This window comes from Colletes gigas, unplaced genomic scaffold (genome assembly GCF_013123115.1).
Source record: "Colletes gigas isolate AHSC1104 unplaced genomic scaffold, ASM1312311v1 Colletes_gigas_Sc00021, whole genome shotgun sequence".
Classification (NCBI taxonomy): Eukaryota; Metazoa; Arthropoda; class Insecta; order Hymenoptera; family Colletidae; genus Colletes; species Colletes gigas.
The window spans coordinates 3,601,890-3,613,562 of record NW_025106650.1 but is presented as its reverse complement, the minus strand read 5'-3'; the positions used below and the strand labels follow the sequence as shown (position 1 = coordinate 3,613,562).

At 34.6% G+C, this 11,673-nt stretch overlaps 4 protein-coding genes across 5 annotated transcripts; 2 read left to right on the top strand and 2 right to left on the bottom strand.

Annotated features, from left to right (window-relative positions):
• The first annotated feature begins 224 nt into the window (after positions 1-224).
• LOC122400961 lies at positions 225-1,138 on the top strand. The gene is made up of 4 exons (XM_043402771.1): positions 225-345; positions 421-563; positions 678-803; positions 891-1,138. The coding sequence occupies exons 1-4, from the start codon at positions 282-284 to the stop codon at positions 1,020-1,022; spliced, it is 465 nt and encodes a 154-aa protein (XP_043258706.1). The 5' UTR covers positions 225-281; the 3' UTR covers positions 1,023-1,138.
• On the bottom strand, positions 1,042-4,982 carry LOC122401084. The gene is made up of 7 exons (XM_043403022.1): positions 4,822-4,982; positions 4,002-4,328; positions 3,296-3,543; positions 2,360-2,489; positions 1,655-1,818; positions 1,409-1,571; positions 1,042-1,318 (listed from the first exon to the last, which is right to left on the bottom strand). Exons 1-7 carry the CDS (start codon positions 4,934-4,936, stop codon positions 1,134-1,136), a joined length of 1,332 nt encoding a protein of 443 aa, XP_043258957.1. The 5' UTR covers positions 4,937-4,982; the 3' UTR covers positions 1,042-1,133.
• Positions 4,983-6,119: 1,137 nt separating this feature from the next.
• On the top strand, positions 6,120-7,901 carry LOC122401104 (histidine protein methyltransferase 1 homolog). Of its 2 annotated transcripts, none has more exons than XR_006259421.1 (6): positions 6,120-6,245; positions 6,458-6,703; positions 6,971-7,131; positions 7,202-7,452; positions 7,534-7,739; positions 7,850-7,899. XR_006259421.1 is itself a non-coding variant. In XM_043403048.1 (6 exons), exons 1-6 carry the CDS (start codon positions 6,206-6,208, stop codon positions 7,891-7,893), a joined length of 858 nt encoding a protein of 285 aa, XP_043258983.1. In that variant the 5' UTR covers positions 6,120-6,205; the 3' UTR covers positions 7,894-7,901. The 2 variants fall into 2 exon arrangements, 1 of the variants encoding a protein (XP_043258983.1); XM_043403048.1 differs by having other exon boundaries at positions 7,534-7,649; positions 7,850-7,901.
• LOC122401105 (pyridoxine/pyridoxamine 5'-phosphate oxidase) lies at positions 6,972-10,812 on the bottom strand. The gene is made up of 6 exons (XM_043403049.1): positions 10,628-10,812; positions 9,538-9,694; positions 9,372-9,471; positions 8,496-8,549; positions 8,215-8,414; positions 6,972-8,143 (listed from the first exon to the last, which is right to left on the bottom strand). The coding sequence occupies exons 1-6, from the start codon at positions 10,680-10,682 to the stop codon at positions 7,978-7,980; spliced, it is 732 nt and encodes a 243-aa protein (XP_043258984.1). The 5' UTR covers positions 10,683-10,812; the 3' UTR covers positions 6,972-7,977.
• Between the last annotated feature and the right edge of the window lie 861 nt (positions 10,813-11,673).

Genomic DNA, 11,673 nt, shown 5'->3' with positions numbered 1-11,673 from the left:
ACAAGGATTTCGATTCAGGTTGTAACGATAATGAATATTACAATGTTTAACCTACTTTCGTAATTCTACAGAGAATTTAAAATTGTGCACCACCGAACAGACCTATAGTCAGTAACTTTCTGTTTTTCGATTCTTGAAGACTTGACAAATTCCATTGTTCGACACGCTGAGTTCAGCAATTACCGTATGGCTTGGAAATTGCAACAGCATCTGTCGATATTTCGAAGTCACTTCTTCGTCGTCCTCCGTGCAGTGCAAAGTTGAAATTCGTGATCGAAAAAATGAAGAAAACGATATTGATCGTATCGTGTATCGTATTCGTCGCTTCTATTGTCCACGCAAGCGGTAAATATTTTTCACTCTAACATTTTTTCTGCAATAAATTTCGACGTTCTTGGCATATTCTTCGATATTATTTAGATGGAAGCCTCAATAGATCAGACTTTAATTGCAGTGGTCGTGCTTATCACAACGTTTTTATGACTGCATATTATCCTGACTACAGTAGCGATGACGAATTCGATTACTTGGACGCCAGAATGAAGAAACTGAGAAATCTGCAGGTGCGTTTAAAAATTTATTTCTGCGATGATCGTTAGAAAGTGAACGTAGTAATTTCATCTGTTCTTTGAAAAAAGTAAACTACGTCATATTACTTGTGTTTTCACTCTATCTAGGATTTCCTCGATGGTCGCACGGAATTTGTCACCGTCTCCATGGATCTAGATTCGGGAATACCATACGGGACAAAATTATGCATACCGGAGCTGAACGCAAAATTCAATCGTCAAATTCCTCTTCAGGTATGATTTGTATTCTCTAAAACGAGGGTGGCAAGCCCCTACGACATATATTTGTTAATAATCGCAATCATTGATCACATTTGTTAGGCTAGGGATAAAAGTCAATACGGCGACGTTGAAACAAAATCTCCTGACTTTTCTCACGTAGATATTTGCGTAAGAACCGAAGAGGACACTTACGATAATTCTGTGAACGGTCTCGTAACACTTTACGTATAAATGTACGAAACAAATAAAATTACAACAGAAACGGAGGACATTTATTTAAAAATGCTTTGTACAAAATAATAATAAATATAGTAACATTTCATGGTGATGTGTGTTTCGTATTTATGGATTTGACGACCACCTTGACCAGGTTTTAATCAAATTATACAAACTATTTCCTGGGCAAATCGTTTGGGTAGTTTGTCGATGTCCCAATAAAGTGTAAGTATCTTTTATTTTTCCAATAGATACTCCATACGATATCAAGCTCTTGGTTGCACTGATTGCTGCTGCGTTTGGACTGTGGCCTGCAATTTTATTGTTTTTGTACACAATACGTTACACGATATACGCATCGTTGTTTGATAAAAATAAATTAGTACATCGAACGAACATACCATCGAAATTACCAATTATACAAATCCCAATACTTTTCGAATTGTAAGGTATCGAATGCGAGCCATGTTTATCCCATCCTCTTCCTTCGTACACGTTACCGTCCTCTCCAACTACGAAATTGTAGCCAATGTCGGACCAGTTTTTCTCATTCATGTGAAACTTCTGTGGATTGCAACCGAAACAAAGTAAAAATTAACTGGTCCCACCATATATGCCACAAATGAGAAATTAATTAAATCAATTACTTGAAAACTTCTCATTCTAGCTTGACAAATCGCTTGAGTGGTGCAACCATCGGTCGCTGAGTGGTGAATTATTACGTACGGGGGTGGATCTTCCCTCAGATTTCTTGCCGCCCATTTTGGGGACATGGCACCCCATTCTGACCGCGATATTATATTTGGTCGAACTGAGAAGAATTAATTTGAAATATTTATGTGTTTGTAAGCGTTTCAAATTTATCTGAGCTTAGAAAATCTTTATTCTATTCGCTTCATTCTTATTAGAAGTCCTACGTTGTTAATTATTTAGCTTATTTTACCCAGTAATATTATATTCTTGACATAGACCAACTAATTAAAATATGAGACTTGTCGAACAAAATTAAAATAACTAGAAATGATTCTTAATGTCTTCTCTTTGTTTAGAGACATATGACAGACGCGTAGCACGACATTTAAAAAAATAGCGATTACTGTAGAAAGATCAAATCTCGACCATAACTAACGACGAGGGCAAATTATTTTCTCGTATACACTGTCATCGCACTAACGTCGCAGTAATTATCACACGTTCGCGTTAAGCAAAGAAGTTACCGATTCTATCTATGAAATCTATTACGAGAATTTCGTACAAACATGTGTTTAATAGAAATTAATTTTGCTTCGAAGATGACGAATATAAGAACAACAAACAATGTTAAAAATAGAATTGTGAAAGAGATTTAGTACCAGGTGTCTCGTGCTGAGAACCAAACGTTATTTGACAAATCGTCAATACAAGAAACACTGAGATCGATCTGTTCATCCTGTATATTGAAGAAACACTGCCACGAAATCTTTTGAGCTCTAGACATTTATAAGAGAATTGATGTCATATGTCATCGCGTCATGATCTTTGATCTCAGCAACGTATAAATGAAACTTCGTCGCGTACATTTACGAATCATCTGTATCAGTTTCGGATTTTCCCAAGTCAGTGCACAACTTGTACAAAACAACAATTGGTGCTGTATAATGTTATTTATAACAGACAATGAAATGAAACAAATCGGTATTATGCTTGTGTAATGTGTACTTCCACTCCAGGAAAAGTTTTTACCCCAGATAATGTACTTTATTCTCTTGGGGGAATTTTGTTTACTTGGACAGAATTGACTTCTTCATGTACGAACCATTTTGTTGATTTCGATTAACTTTCTTATTTGCTAATTTTATTTTTTATTATTATCCATTTTTTACGGGAAGGAAAATAAGATAAGACAGGGATCTTTTAAATAGTTAAAAATGTTCTGTATGTACATGCTATAATAAAATAATGCGTAATATATTTCTCAGGAACATTCAATCAGGAACAATCAATGAATTCGATAGATCGTATCCTGATATGGTCGACAAACAAAAAATACGCAGAAATACGCGTGTTTGCGCAAAAATGACCGACCATCTATCTCAATTAAATAGACTTCGCTTAAAAATGATTCATTTCAGGAAGAAACGAATTATGCTTCACGTTTTTTTTCAATAACGTCGCGCACGATATAAATACTGTATTTCGTATAAGCCTACTGCTTTGAGACATTCACCGTGCCTCGAGGTAGAAATGGATATTACTCGACTAACGCGTTTGTATCTGATTTTTCTCGTAATCGTTCAAAGATAAGTTACGTTAGCGTTGTCGTTCACAGCTGTGACTGATTCCACAGTTGTCTTTGGCGGTGTGTATTTTGGCACAGGTTGTTTCGTCCATCGCGGATTCGTCTGCACGTATTTGTAAAATACACTGCCGGGACACTCGGTATCTCTTGCTTGCCGGTGGCCTATAACCAGGTAACTTTTACTTATTTTGCCTAGACTCACTCCGTAATTGATTAGAGCGCTCAGAGTCTTCAAAGCAGCATCATTGGGCAGGAAATCTGCACAAAAACAATACACGAATCAGGTATACGAACTCTTCGCGCCTTAATTATTAATTACACGTCTTAGATCAATATAAATCACCCCCTCCAGACATTCTTGACCTGGCCCTGGTGAACGAAGTATAAATACAATGCAAAGTTTCGATGTACATATGTACGAGCGACTGTTGACTGATAATCTTTTCCGATTATATCGTTGTCGCTTTGTTAGATGGGAGACTCAGCCTTAAACAATCGACTTTTATGAAACAGTCCTTGTACCGCGATGGCTAAAATCGATCGGAACGAATGCCACTCGTTTCGACTAAAGACCTTCGTTCCAACCACGGTTACTTTTATTCAAAGCTGAGGTCGAAAATAGAAAAGAACGTGCTCGATAATCCGACACAGTTTTCTAGGTTTCAGGATCCTACTTTTTTAGAACGATTAAGAGAACGAAATAATGAAACACCTACTACTGAAATCACCGATAACGCATATTCCGATGCTTTGATTGTTGTAAGGGGGCGCGTGAGCTCCGATGTAATCCCAGCCCCGACCCTCGTAGGCGTTTCCATCTTCGCCGATAACGAAGCTGTAACCGATGTCGTACCAGCCTCGATCGTCTATATGAAAATTCTGATACGATCTGACAATCGCTGAACACGTCGTCTGATCGTAACAGTATTGAGCAATGCCTCCATGATGGATCACGACGAAAGGCGTCGGTGTCACTACCATTGGTTCCCGCGCTACCGGTGGTCTGGCTCCCCATTCTTCCCTGCTTAGAATCCTTAGGCCATCTAAACAGGCAACACTCACACTTTTAGAAAGTCTTTCGCAGAATATGTGAAACGATAATCCACGAGTACGCGATTGAAACAAGTCAGCCGATGGAAGAATCACTGGAACCACTCCGAAAGGCGGGTAGCAAACGCGTGACAACTTAGTGTATTCGATTTTTATATTTAATCTTCGATATAGTATTCAACAGTCTTTGCTTAATTGTTCGAATAAAATGTGCTCATCTTTGCCAGTGGACAAATGATGCAAGAGTTTTTGGAAACTTCACTCTCTCTTGGATAGATTATAAGCAAAGATAGTTGACTCATGCTGCTTTCGAAATGCGTTCGTTAGAAATAATTCTAACATTTAGACACGTATATCGAAAACATTGTGTTTTTTTTCTTCATAGAAAAAATGTTAATTTATAGCAGAAAACTATTTTTAAGTAACGTTACTGACGCAATCGGTGAATTTGGTTCTGTCAAATCGTAGCAAAGAATCACTTCTTACCGGTGCCGTTTTCAAAATCTTCCCACGTGATTGGCAACCTGACGGTACTGTTTCCGAACTTTAAAAGTACAGTCAAAACGTACACTGCACTTAGAAAAAACATTAACGACCCCATGATCGCCAGCACCGTAACAACTCGCGTGAAAACTATAACTGAACGAGAATCGTGATTCGACATCGCCTTTTAAACGAAAAATTGAACGTACTGGGAAGCCCCTCAGAGGTACACGTTGGGTCTTTTAACCCTCTCTCCTTTTCGAAACGTTGTATCACGAGAACAACAAACCCACGACACAAATTTCATTTACGTAGTCGACAATGGGATTTGAATCTGAGAAGATCAATGAGGATTGATCTGTAATCTGTAACTGGTGTAAAATTTCAAAAGATAGTAGAAACTTTTCACTATAAAATGTTTAACGATAAGATACAATATTCGATAATTACGCGTTTGTTAATGTCGAGTAGAAACGTGTATTCGATAATAAATATATTACACAATTTTCTATGAATCGATACAAGGATTCTTTTTAATAACCAATGCTGTAGGAATTATTAAAAAGTTTACTATCTGATCGTTTCATTGTTCATTGTAATTTAAATGAATTTCTTGGTTGATTATTGTTATCATCGTTACGTTGGGCGCACAAAATGCATACCGTTACAATGATTAATAGAAAAATATTCCAAAGCAAAATGTATTTAACAATAGTTCTGGGTATTCTTTACCTAGTTGTAACATGCGATAATTATTCCCTCTATTGCTATTTTGTGTGCATATAACATATATTATATAAGTTATTTTTTATCTGAATCCAATAAACGATAAATAAATTGAATAAATGCAAAAATACAGGTAATATTTCAAAAATTACAATTCAACATAATTATTAAGAACTTATGTAATAATTAAATATAAAATTACAGTTTTAATATATGTATAATACGATAAAAGAGACGATACTGTCATTATTATCAAAATGATTTTGCAAATACAGATTGATACATGTTCCAAAAGATTAGATTAAAGGAAACAGATGACAATGCTGCTAGATATATTACGTCTTGGATTCATGGAAATATCATGCAATGACAGATAAGGTATTTTAACGTTATAGAAAGTATACAAGTTTTTTGTTCGTACATATAAAAAATATACGCTAGTTCATTGTAAAAATAATATTAGAAATGGACGAACATTTTGAAAATTTAATTTTTAATTATGTTTATCAATGAATCTAGAGGTCGCTGCATTCAAGAAGTCATCTTTGGTAGAAATCTGACTTATCTTCAACAATGTTACATGGAGTTGCATGCTTAGCCTCAATTAATTTGTTTCTTAGTAGCTCTTTTTTAACGTAAGTGTAATACTGTTAGGAATAAGATGTTCAAATTTGGATTTACGAAACATGACGAGACTAAAGGTATTTTTGTATTTTTTATTTGTTGTCGATCAATATATAAATATTGTTGAGGATCAAATTTTTGAGGTTATACTGCGCTATATTATTTTTTTCGCATTTGTGACGTTTGAATAAACTTGTTCAAATTTTGTATAGATCTTTCTTGCAGTTAAATAAAGTTAATATTTTAAACGACAATGTCATACAAACTCAAATTAGGACAATTATTTCAGAGGAAGATAGCAATAGGAAAAAATTAACGATCAATTGGATACCTGCTTCGAATGTTGAGATATCGGAATCTCAAATAAAAAAACAATACGAACTTAACGATTATACCGAGAATACAATATTTTCGGGTTGCAAGTTAAAGTTAATTCGATCTGAGAGAGCTGCAGACGAATTAAAACAGAATAATTGTACAAATATTATAGCAGCAGAGTCGCAACATTCCGACCTTATCCCTGCTATATACGAAGGTACTTAGAACGTAATTAATTTTTTCAAAAAACTAGGGACGAAAAATAACTGTTATATTTTATTATTTCCAATAATACAATTTTTGTTTCTAATTACTGATAACCAATATCAATAACATTAGTATACTTGTTATACGCGATAATAATTACTGACAACGAAAACAAATTTCGGTGACTTATAATCGCTATCTCTAAGGGTTTTTAAATCATTGTTAGTGAACAACAGCAATAAAAAACGAATAAAATCATTGGAATTCTTGTATCAAGGTGGTTTAAAAATTTGGGAATGCAGTTACGACCTAGGTCATTACGTATTCGAACGTAATATCGAATTTCAAGACAAAGTTGTCTTGGATTTAGGATGTGGTGCCGGTATCATCGGTCTGATCGCTCTTCTAAACAATTCCATCGTTCATTTTCAAGATTATGTTCGTATCGTTCAGCTTGCATTTGTAATGATCTTTCCAAAATAGCACGTATTAACAAACAGTTTTGTAGAATATAGAGGTGATTAGAACCGTAACGATCCCAAACGTTTTACTAAATTTCGAGGATCGAGAAAGCCTTTCAAAGAGATGTAAATTTTTTTGTGGCGACTGGGAGTCATTTACGAAACTAAATGATTCGAATTCCACGAACGAGGTTGCACAATACGATTTAATTTTCACGAGTGAAACGATTTATAATCCTGACAATCATAGAAAGCTTTACGAAGTTTTTAAACAAAAACTAAAACTCGATGGCGTTGGGCAAGTATAATCATTACGTCGTAAAATTGAATCAGGTTACTATAGGTTTAAGAGTAACATCGTGTCGCGCGCTATCCTCAGGTTCATTGCTGGTAAAAGTTACTATTTTGGAGTTGGGGGAGGAATGAGACAATTTCAAAATCTTATAGAGGAAGATGGATTTTTCGATGTTGAGACAGTGTGGAAAAATCGAGAGGGTAATTAATTATACGTAGTTAATTATTGGAGGCAACGACTTGCAAGAAGATGATCCCAAAGATCGTTAAAATCGAAATGATATAATTGAGGTCATCCTCTTGTCAGTGATCTTTTTTTATTTCACATTTTTATATTATTCGGAACAAGCAACAATTATGAACATATTCGGAACAAGTAACAATATGTATTTACATTTCAGGATTACAAAGAGAAATTCTAAAAATTTCAAGGAAGTATACCTAACCCCACCCGCTTACGTTTTTTGTCTATCTAACAATATACTGTAATATTAATGTCTATTCGGAATACATATAAGTTTTTTAATATTTACGGAGATAATCTTTCATAAACCCATCCGTTGTCTCCCTGATGCACGAGAATGTTATCGATTTTCTCGGTAGGTTTAGGTCGTCTGAAACGAATTCTATCGTGCAAACGATCGCTTTGACCTTGCCAAAATTCTACGGAATGTGGAATAACGATATAACCACCCCTGAAAATAAATTATTGGTCTTACGGATAATTTATAATAACATTAAGTTATGATTTCGTTGAATGAATTACCAGCAGCTTGGTCTTTTAACTTGTCCTTCCGGAAATTGAGCCGTTAATTCCCTTTCTTTCACGATGAGCGTTTGTCTACTTGCGATTATTGCACTCTGTTTGCTAGCCATAGATCCTATCTGATTCGAGTATGGCCGACTTTGAAAGTAACGATCCGAGTCTTCTACTGACGTTTTCTCAACTTTGCCTTCTATGCGCACCTGTGTAATTTAATAATTTCATTTAACGATTAAATTGTTTCTCTCTACAGTGACAAATGTCAGTGTTAGGTTATATCTTACGCTTCGTCTTAAAGGCTCCCAGTAAAACGTCAGCGCTGCATTCGGGTTCTCAGCCTGAAAATGAACTAAACATAGTTTCCATTCGTGCCATACAAAGCCTGTATGATTAAAATAGATATAGTAAACTCCTTCTTTGCATAAATTTGTAGGAAAACGTTCTCTGTGTCTTAAATTTTGATTCAAATAGCAATGCCGTAAATCCGCGTACAAATCAAAGAGCAAAGACAATCGAAGACACGTGTGCTCGGATTTTGGCATACGTACGTTGGTATACGTGAATCCAAGCATACGTGCCTGATTTCCTTAGCTCAGAGATGGGAAAACTTATAGCATATTATAAACAGTAAGTTTTGTCGAAATTATAGACATACTTACCTGAATATAAATTAATCAGACCAAACAAAAAACAGGACAACATGGCGACTACAGAACAATGGGTAGATTGATAACAGTGTTAACTTTTACACAAAATTAATTTTATCTTTCAACAATTATATAGGGAAATCATTTTTTGTAAAGAATGGGTAGCGTTTTAAAATCTCACGAAATTTCCTCAACAAATATGCGGCTTTTAGACCGCGGGTTCTCTGTCTCTGTCTTAGCTCTTTGTTCTGTATACGGCTTAAGAGAGAAGATAGCTCATAACATTACAGGACCAATTGGACGGTTTTCTGGCGTATTACCATAGCAGGAATAAATCCTTAGTGATCTTGAACAGTCAATTGGTTCAGATCCAACTGTAGTATCCACAAAGACTATAGAATTCATCTCAGAGCTCTTCACTTCTGACACTCAAATTCATTAAACTGAAATCTTGTTTTTTCTACAAGTTCACGGTATCTCTTCCGCCTACTATACGCTAAACTATACACTTACAAGTTCGCGAGCTTTTCTGCTCTCGTAATTCGTGTAAAATTTGAATCCATCTGTGCCAAAACTTTTGAGCAAAACAGCTCGCACCGATGGAATCCCATCTCTGTAAGAAAATAGTTTTCCGAATTGTTTCACGCGTTCGTTGGCTAGGCAAGTCATCTACGATTACCTAGTAGCCGTGGCAAGGAACATAGCATTCGGCTCGAAAATTTGCGGGGCGTTACATGCTTCGTCAAACCATGCTTTGAATTGACCAATAGGCTCCTTGCTCGCGAGACGATCTTCGGTAAAAGTTTCGCTTTTATCTTTATATTTAATTCGAATACCTGTAAGAGAAAGTAATCATCAACTATATTCGCTATCTATAGTCGCGTCGAAAACAGAATCGACTTGAAAGTTCTAACCGCCATTCGTTCCGATAAAGAGAATTTTTTCTTTACTTTGTTGAATGATGACTAGTGAAGGAATCACAATAGTAATGAATAACACTTTTTTAATGGACCTTAATAGTATTTCGAAACATATCGAGGGTTTAAAAATTTGTCAAGAACTTCTAGTTTCAAATAACATTTCGAAACGATTCAAAACTTCGTTTTAATTTTGGGGGGAAATTCGTGCACCAAAAAGTATCTGCGAGTCAATCCGGTTTCTTTATCGCGCACTGTCTTGTCTGATTGATTAACAATCACCCCTTCTTACGCATTTGCTAATATCGCGCTATACTTTACTGCAATGCGTCTACCAAACTCTTTCCTCTGCATTGCGTTTTGCTGTACATTTTCGTAAAAATCGTCTTATCTAAATAATCGTTATCTTCGTTTACAATATTGACAAAATTTTATGATTTAATCGTCTCTGACACTCATGACAGTACTCCAATATTCTAAGAAAGTTTCATAATGTAAATTTCGCGCATCGATTTAATTCAATGTTCACAATTCTAGTATTATCGTAATTTAAAATATCAAGATTTGATATTATCAATATAGAAGTTATGATATACACGCACAGACATTCGATAACAGGTGTTTTGACGATGATTTATTATCCAGCATTGAAACCTGTTTTTACGTGCTTCTTCAAGGTTTGGAAAGTGTCACAACCGAGGTGTACAATTGCAATAATCAATTATCTGATCGTTTGGAAGATGTTAATAAAAGTTAGTGGATGTATGTATATTTGTTTTTCAAATTTGTGTTATTAATCACAACAAACAATTCATTTTTGTAAAAAGGGAGTAATCATAATGATAACGTTACCTCCGATATCAATCATATAGTTCACATCCTGAGCGACGGGTTTTACGGACGACATGGTATATAATACTATCACAAACTGATAAAAACGAACACACACGCTGAATGATTCCACAAATAATTTAACACGTATCTGTAGTGTAAACGCATTTTATGAACTTGGAGGTTATCTCCCTTCCTCATTGAAATTTTGTTCCCTTTCAACGAAAGATGGCGCGCGGTATCGTGGTATTTTAGTGATTACTTGCCCAGATCATTTTATCTTTACTTCATGAAAATTATCTGAAGCTGAATCTAAAAATTAGGTGTATCTCTACACACTGAATCTTAATTCAAGTTATTTAATTCTTTTCTTAATTTTAGTTTTTTTTTCAAACACGAACTGCTTATTCTTATAGTTATACTAATTATTCTTGCAGCCATCAAATTTCAATAAAATGCAATTTTCAAAAGTACTTGCATGATTCTCTCAGTGTTCAAATTTATTTATCAATTCAAATCTTATAAGATTTATAAAAGTTTAAAGCATATAATTTTACGGCATTATCCTACAGTGGACAGTCAGTCTATATAGACTATATAAACAATAATTAATATTAATAATTCTATTTTCAAAGGAATTTGATCACCTTTAAAAAATAAATACAATGATCTTTCAATACATGAATGTAAAAGATAGAATTTAGAAAAATATATAATGCAATGCATGGAATTATAGAATCTATAAAGAATACATTTGTACTGTAAGTTACTTGCTTCAGTTCTACAATTTATTCTTACATTAATTTATATCTATTATTTTATATTAGTTTCTGCTTAAATTAATTCTTTATTTTACTATACAACTCGAATAAATTGATAAATGTGAAATACTGTACAAAATTAAGTTCTTTTGAGTAATAAACAAATACTTTGTAGTCTGCAGAAGAAGATAGAAGTAAAATACATTTTATTCAAAACCTATGAGTTAGAAATGTTTAAATAATATATTTGCGCGTCGTGTTAATACTTGAACTACTTGTTTTCGCGCAGTAGCGTCGATAATTGAT

Coding starts and splice junctions, on each gene's coding strand:
- LOC122400961 (XM_043402771.1), top strand. CDS start 282: ATGAAGAAAACGATATTGATCGTATCGTGTATCGTATTCGTCGCTTCT. Junction 564..677: donor AGAAACTGAGAAATCTGCAG/GTGCGTTTAAAA, acceptor CACTCTATCTAG/GATTTCCTCGATGGTCGCAC. Junction 804..890: donor ATCGTCAAATTCCTCTTCAG/GTATGATTTGTA, acceptor CACATTTGTTAG/GCTAGGGATAAAAGTCAATA.
- LOC122401104 (XM_043403048.1), top strand. CDS start 6,206: ATGTTCAAATTTGGATTTACGAAACATGACGAGACTAAAG. Junction 6,246..6,457: donor GAAACATGACGAGACTAAAG/GTATTTTTGTAT, acceptor CAATTATTTCAG/AGGAAGATAGCAATAGGAAA. Junction 6,704..6,970: donor TATCCCTGCTATATACGAAG/GTACTTAGAACG, acceptor TCTTGTATCAAG/GTGGTTTAAAAATTTGGGAA.
- LOC122401105 (XM_043403049.1), bottom strand. CDS start 10,682: ATGTCGTCCGTAAAACCCGTCGCTCAGGATGTGAACTATATGATTGAT. Junction 9,695..10,627: donor CTATATGATTGATATCGGAG/GTAACGTTATCA, acceptor TTTCTCTTACAG/GTATTCGAATTAAATATAAA. Junction 9,472..9,537: donor TTCCTTGCCACGGCTACTAG/GTAATCGTAGAT, acceptor ATTTTCTTACAG/AGATGGGATTCCATCGGTGC.
- LOC122401084 (XM_043403022.1), bottom strand. CDS start 4,936: ATGGGGTCGTTAATGTTTTTTCTAAGTGCAGTGTACGTTTTGACTGTA. Junction 2,490..3,295: donor CTGTGAACGACAACGCTAAC/GTAACTTATCTT, acceptor CATCAATTCTCT/TATAAATGTCTAGAGCTCAA. Junction 1,819..2,359: donor TTCTCAGCACGAGACACCTG/GTACTAAATCTC, acceptor AATTCTTCTCAG/TTCGACCAAATATAATATCG.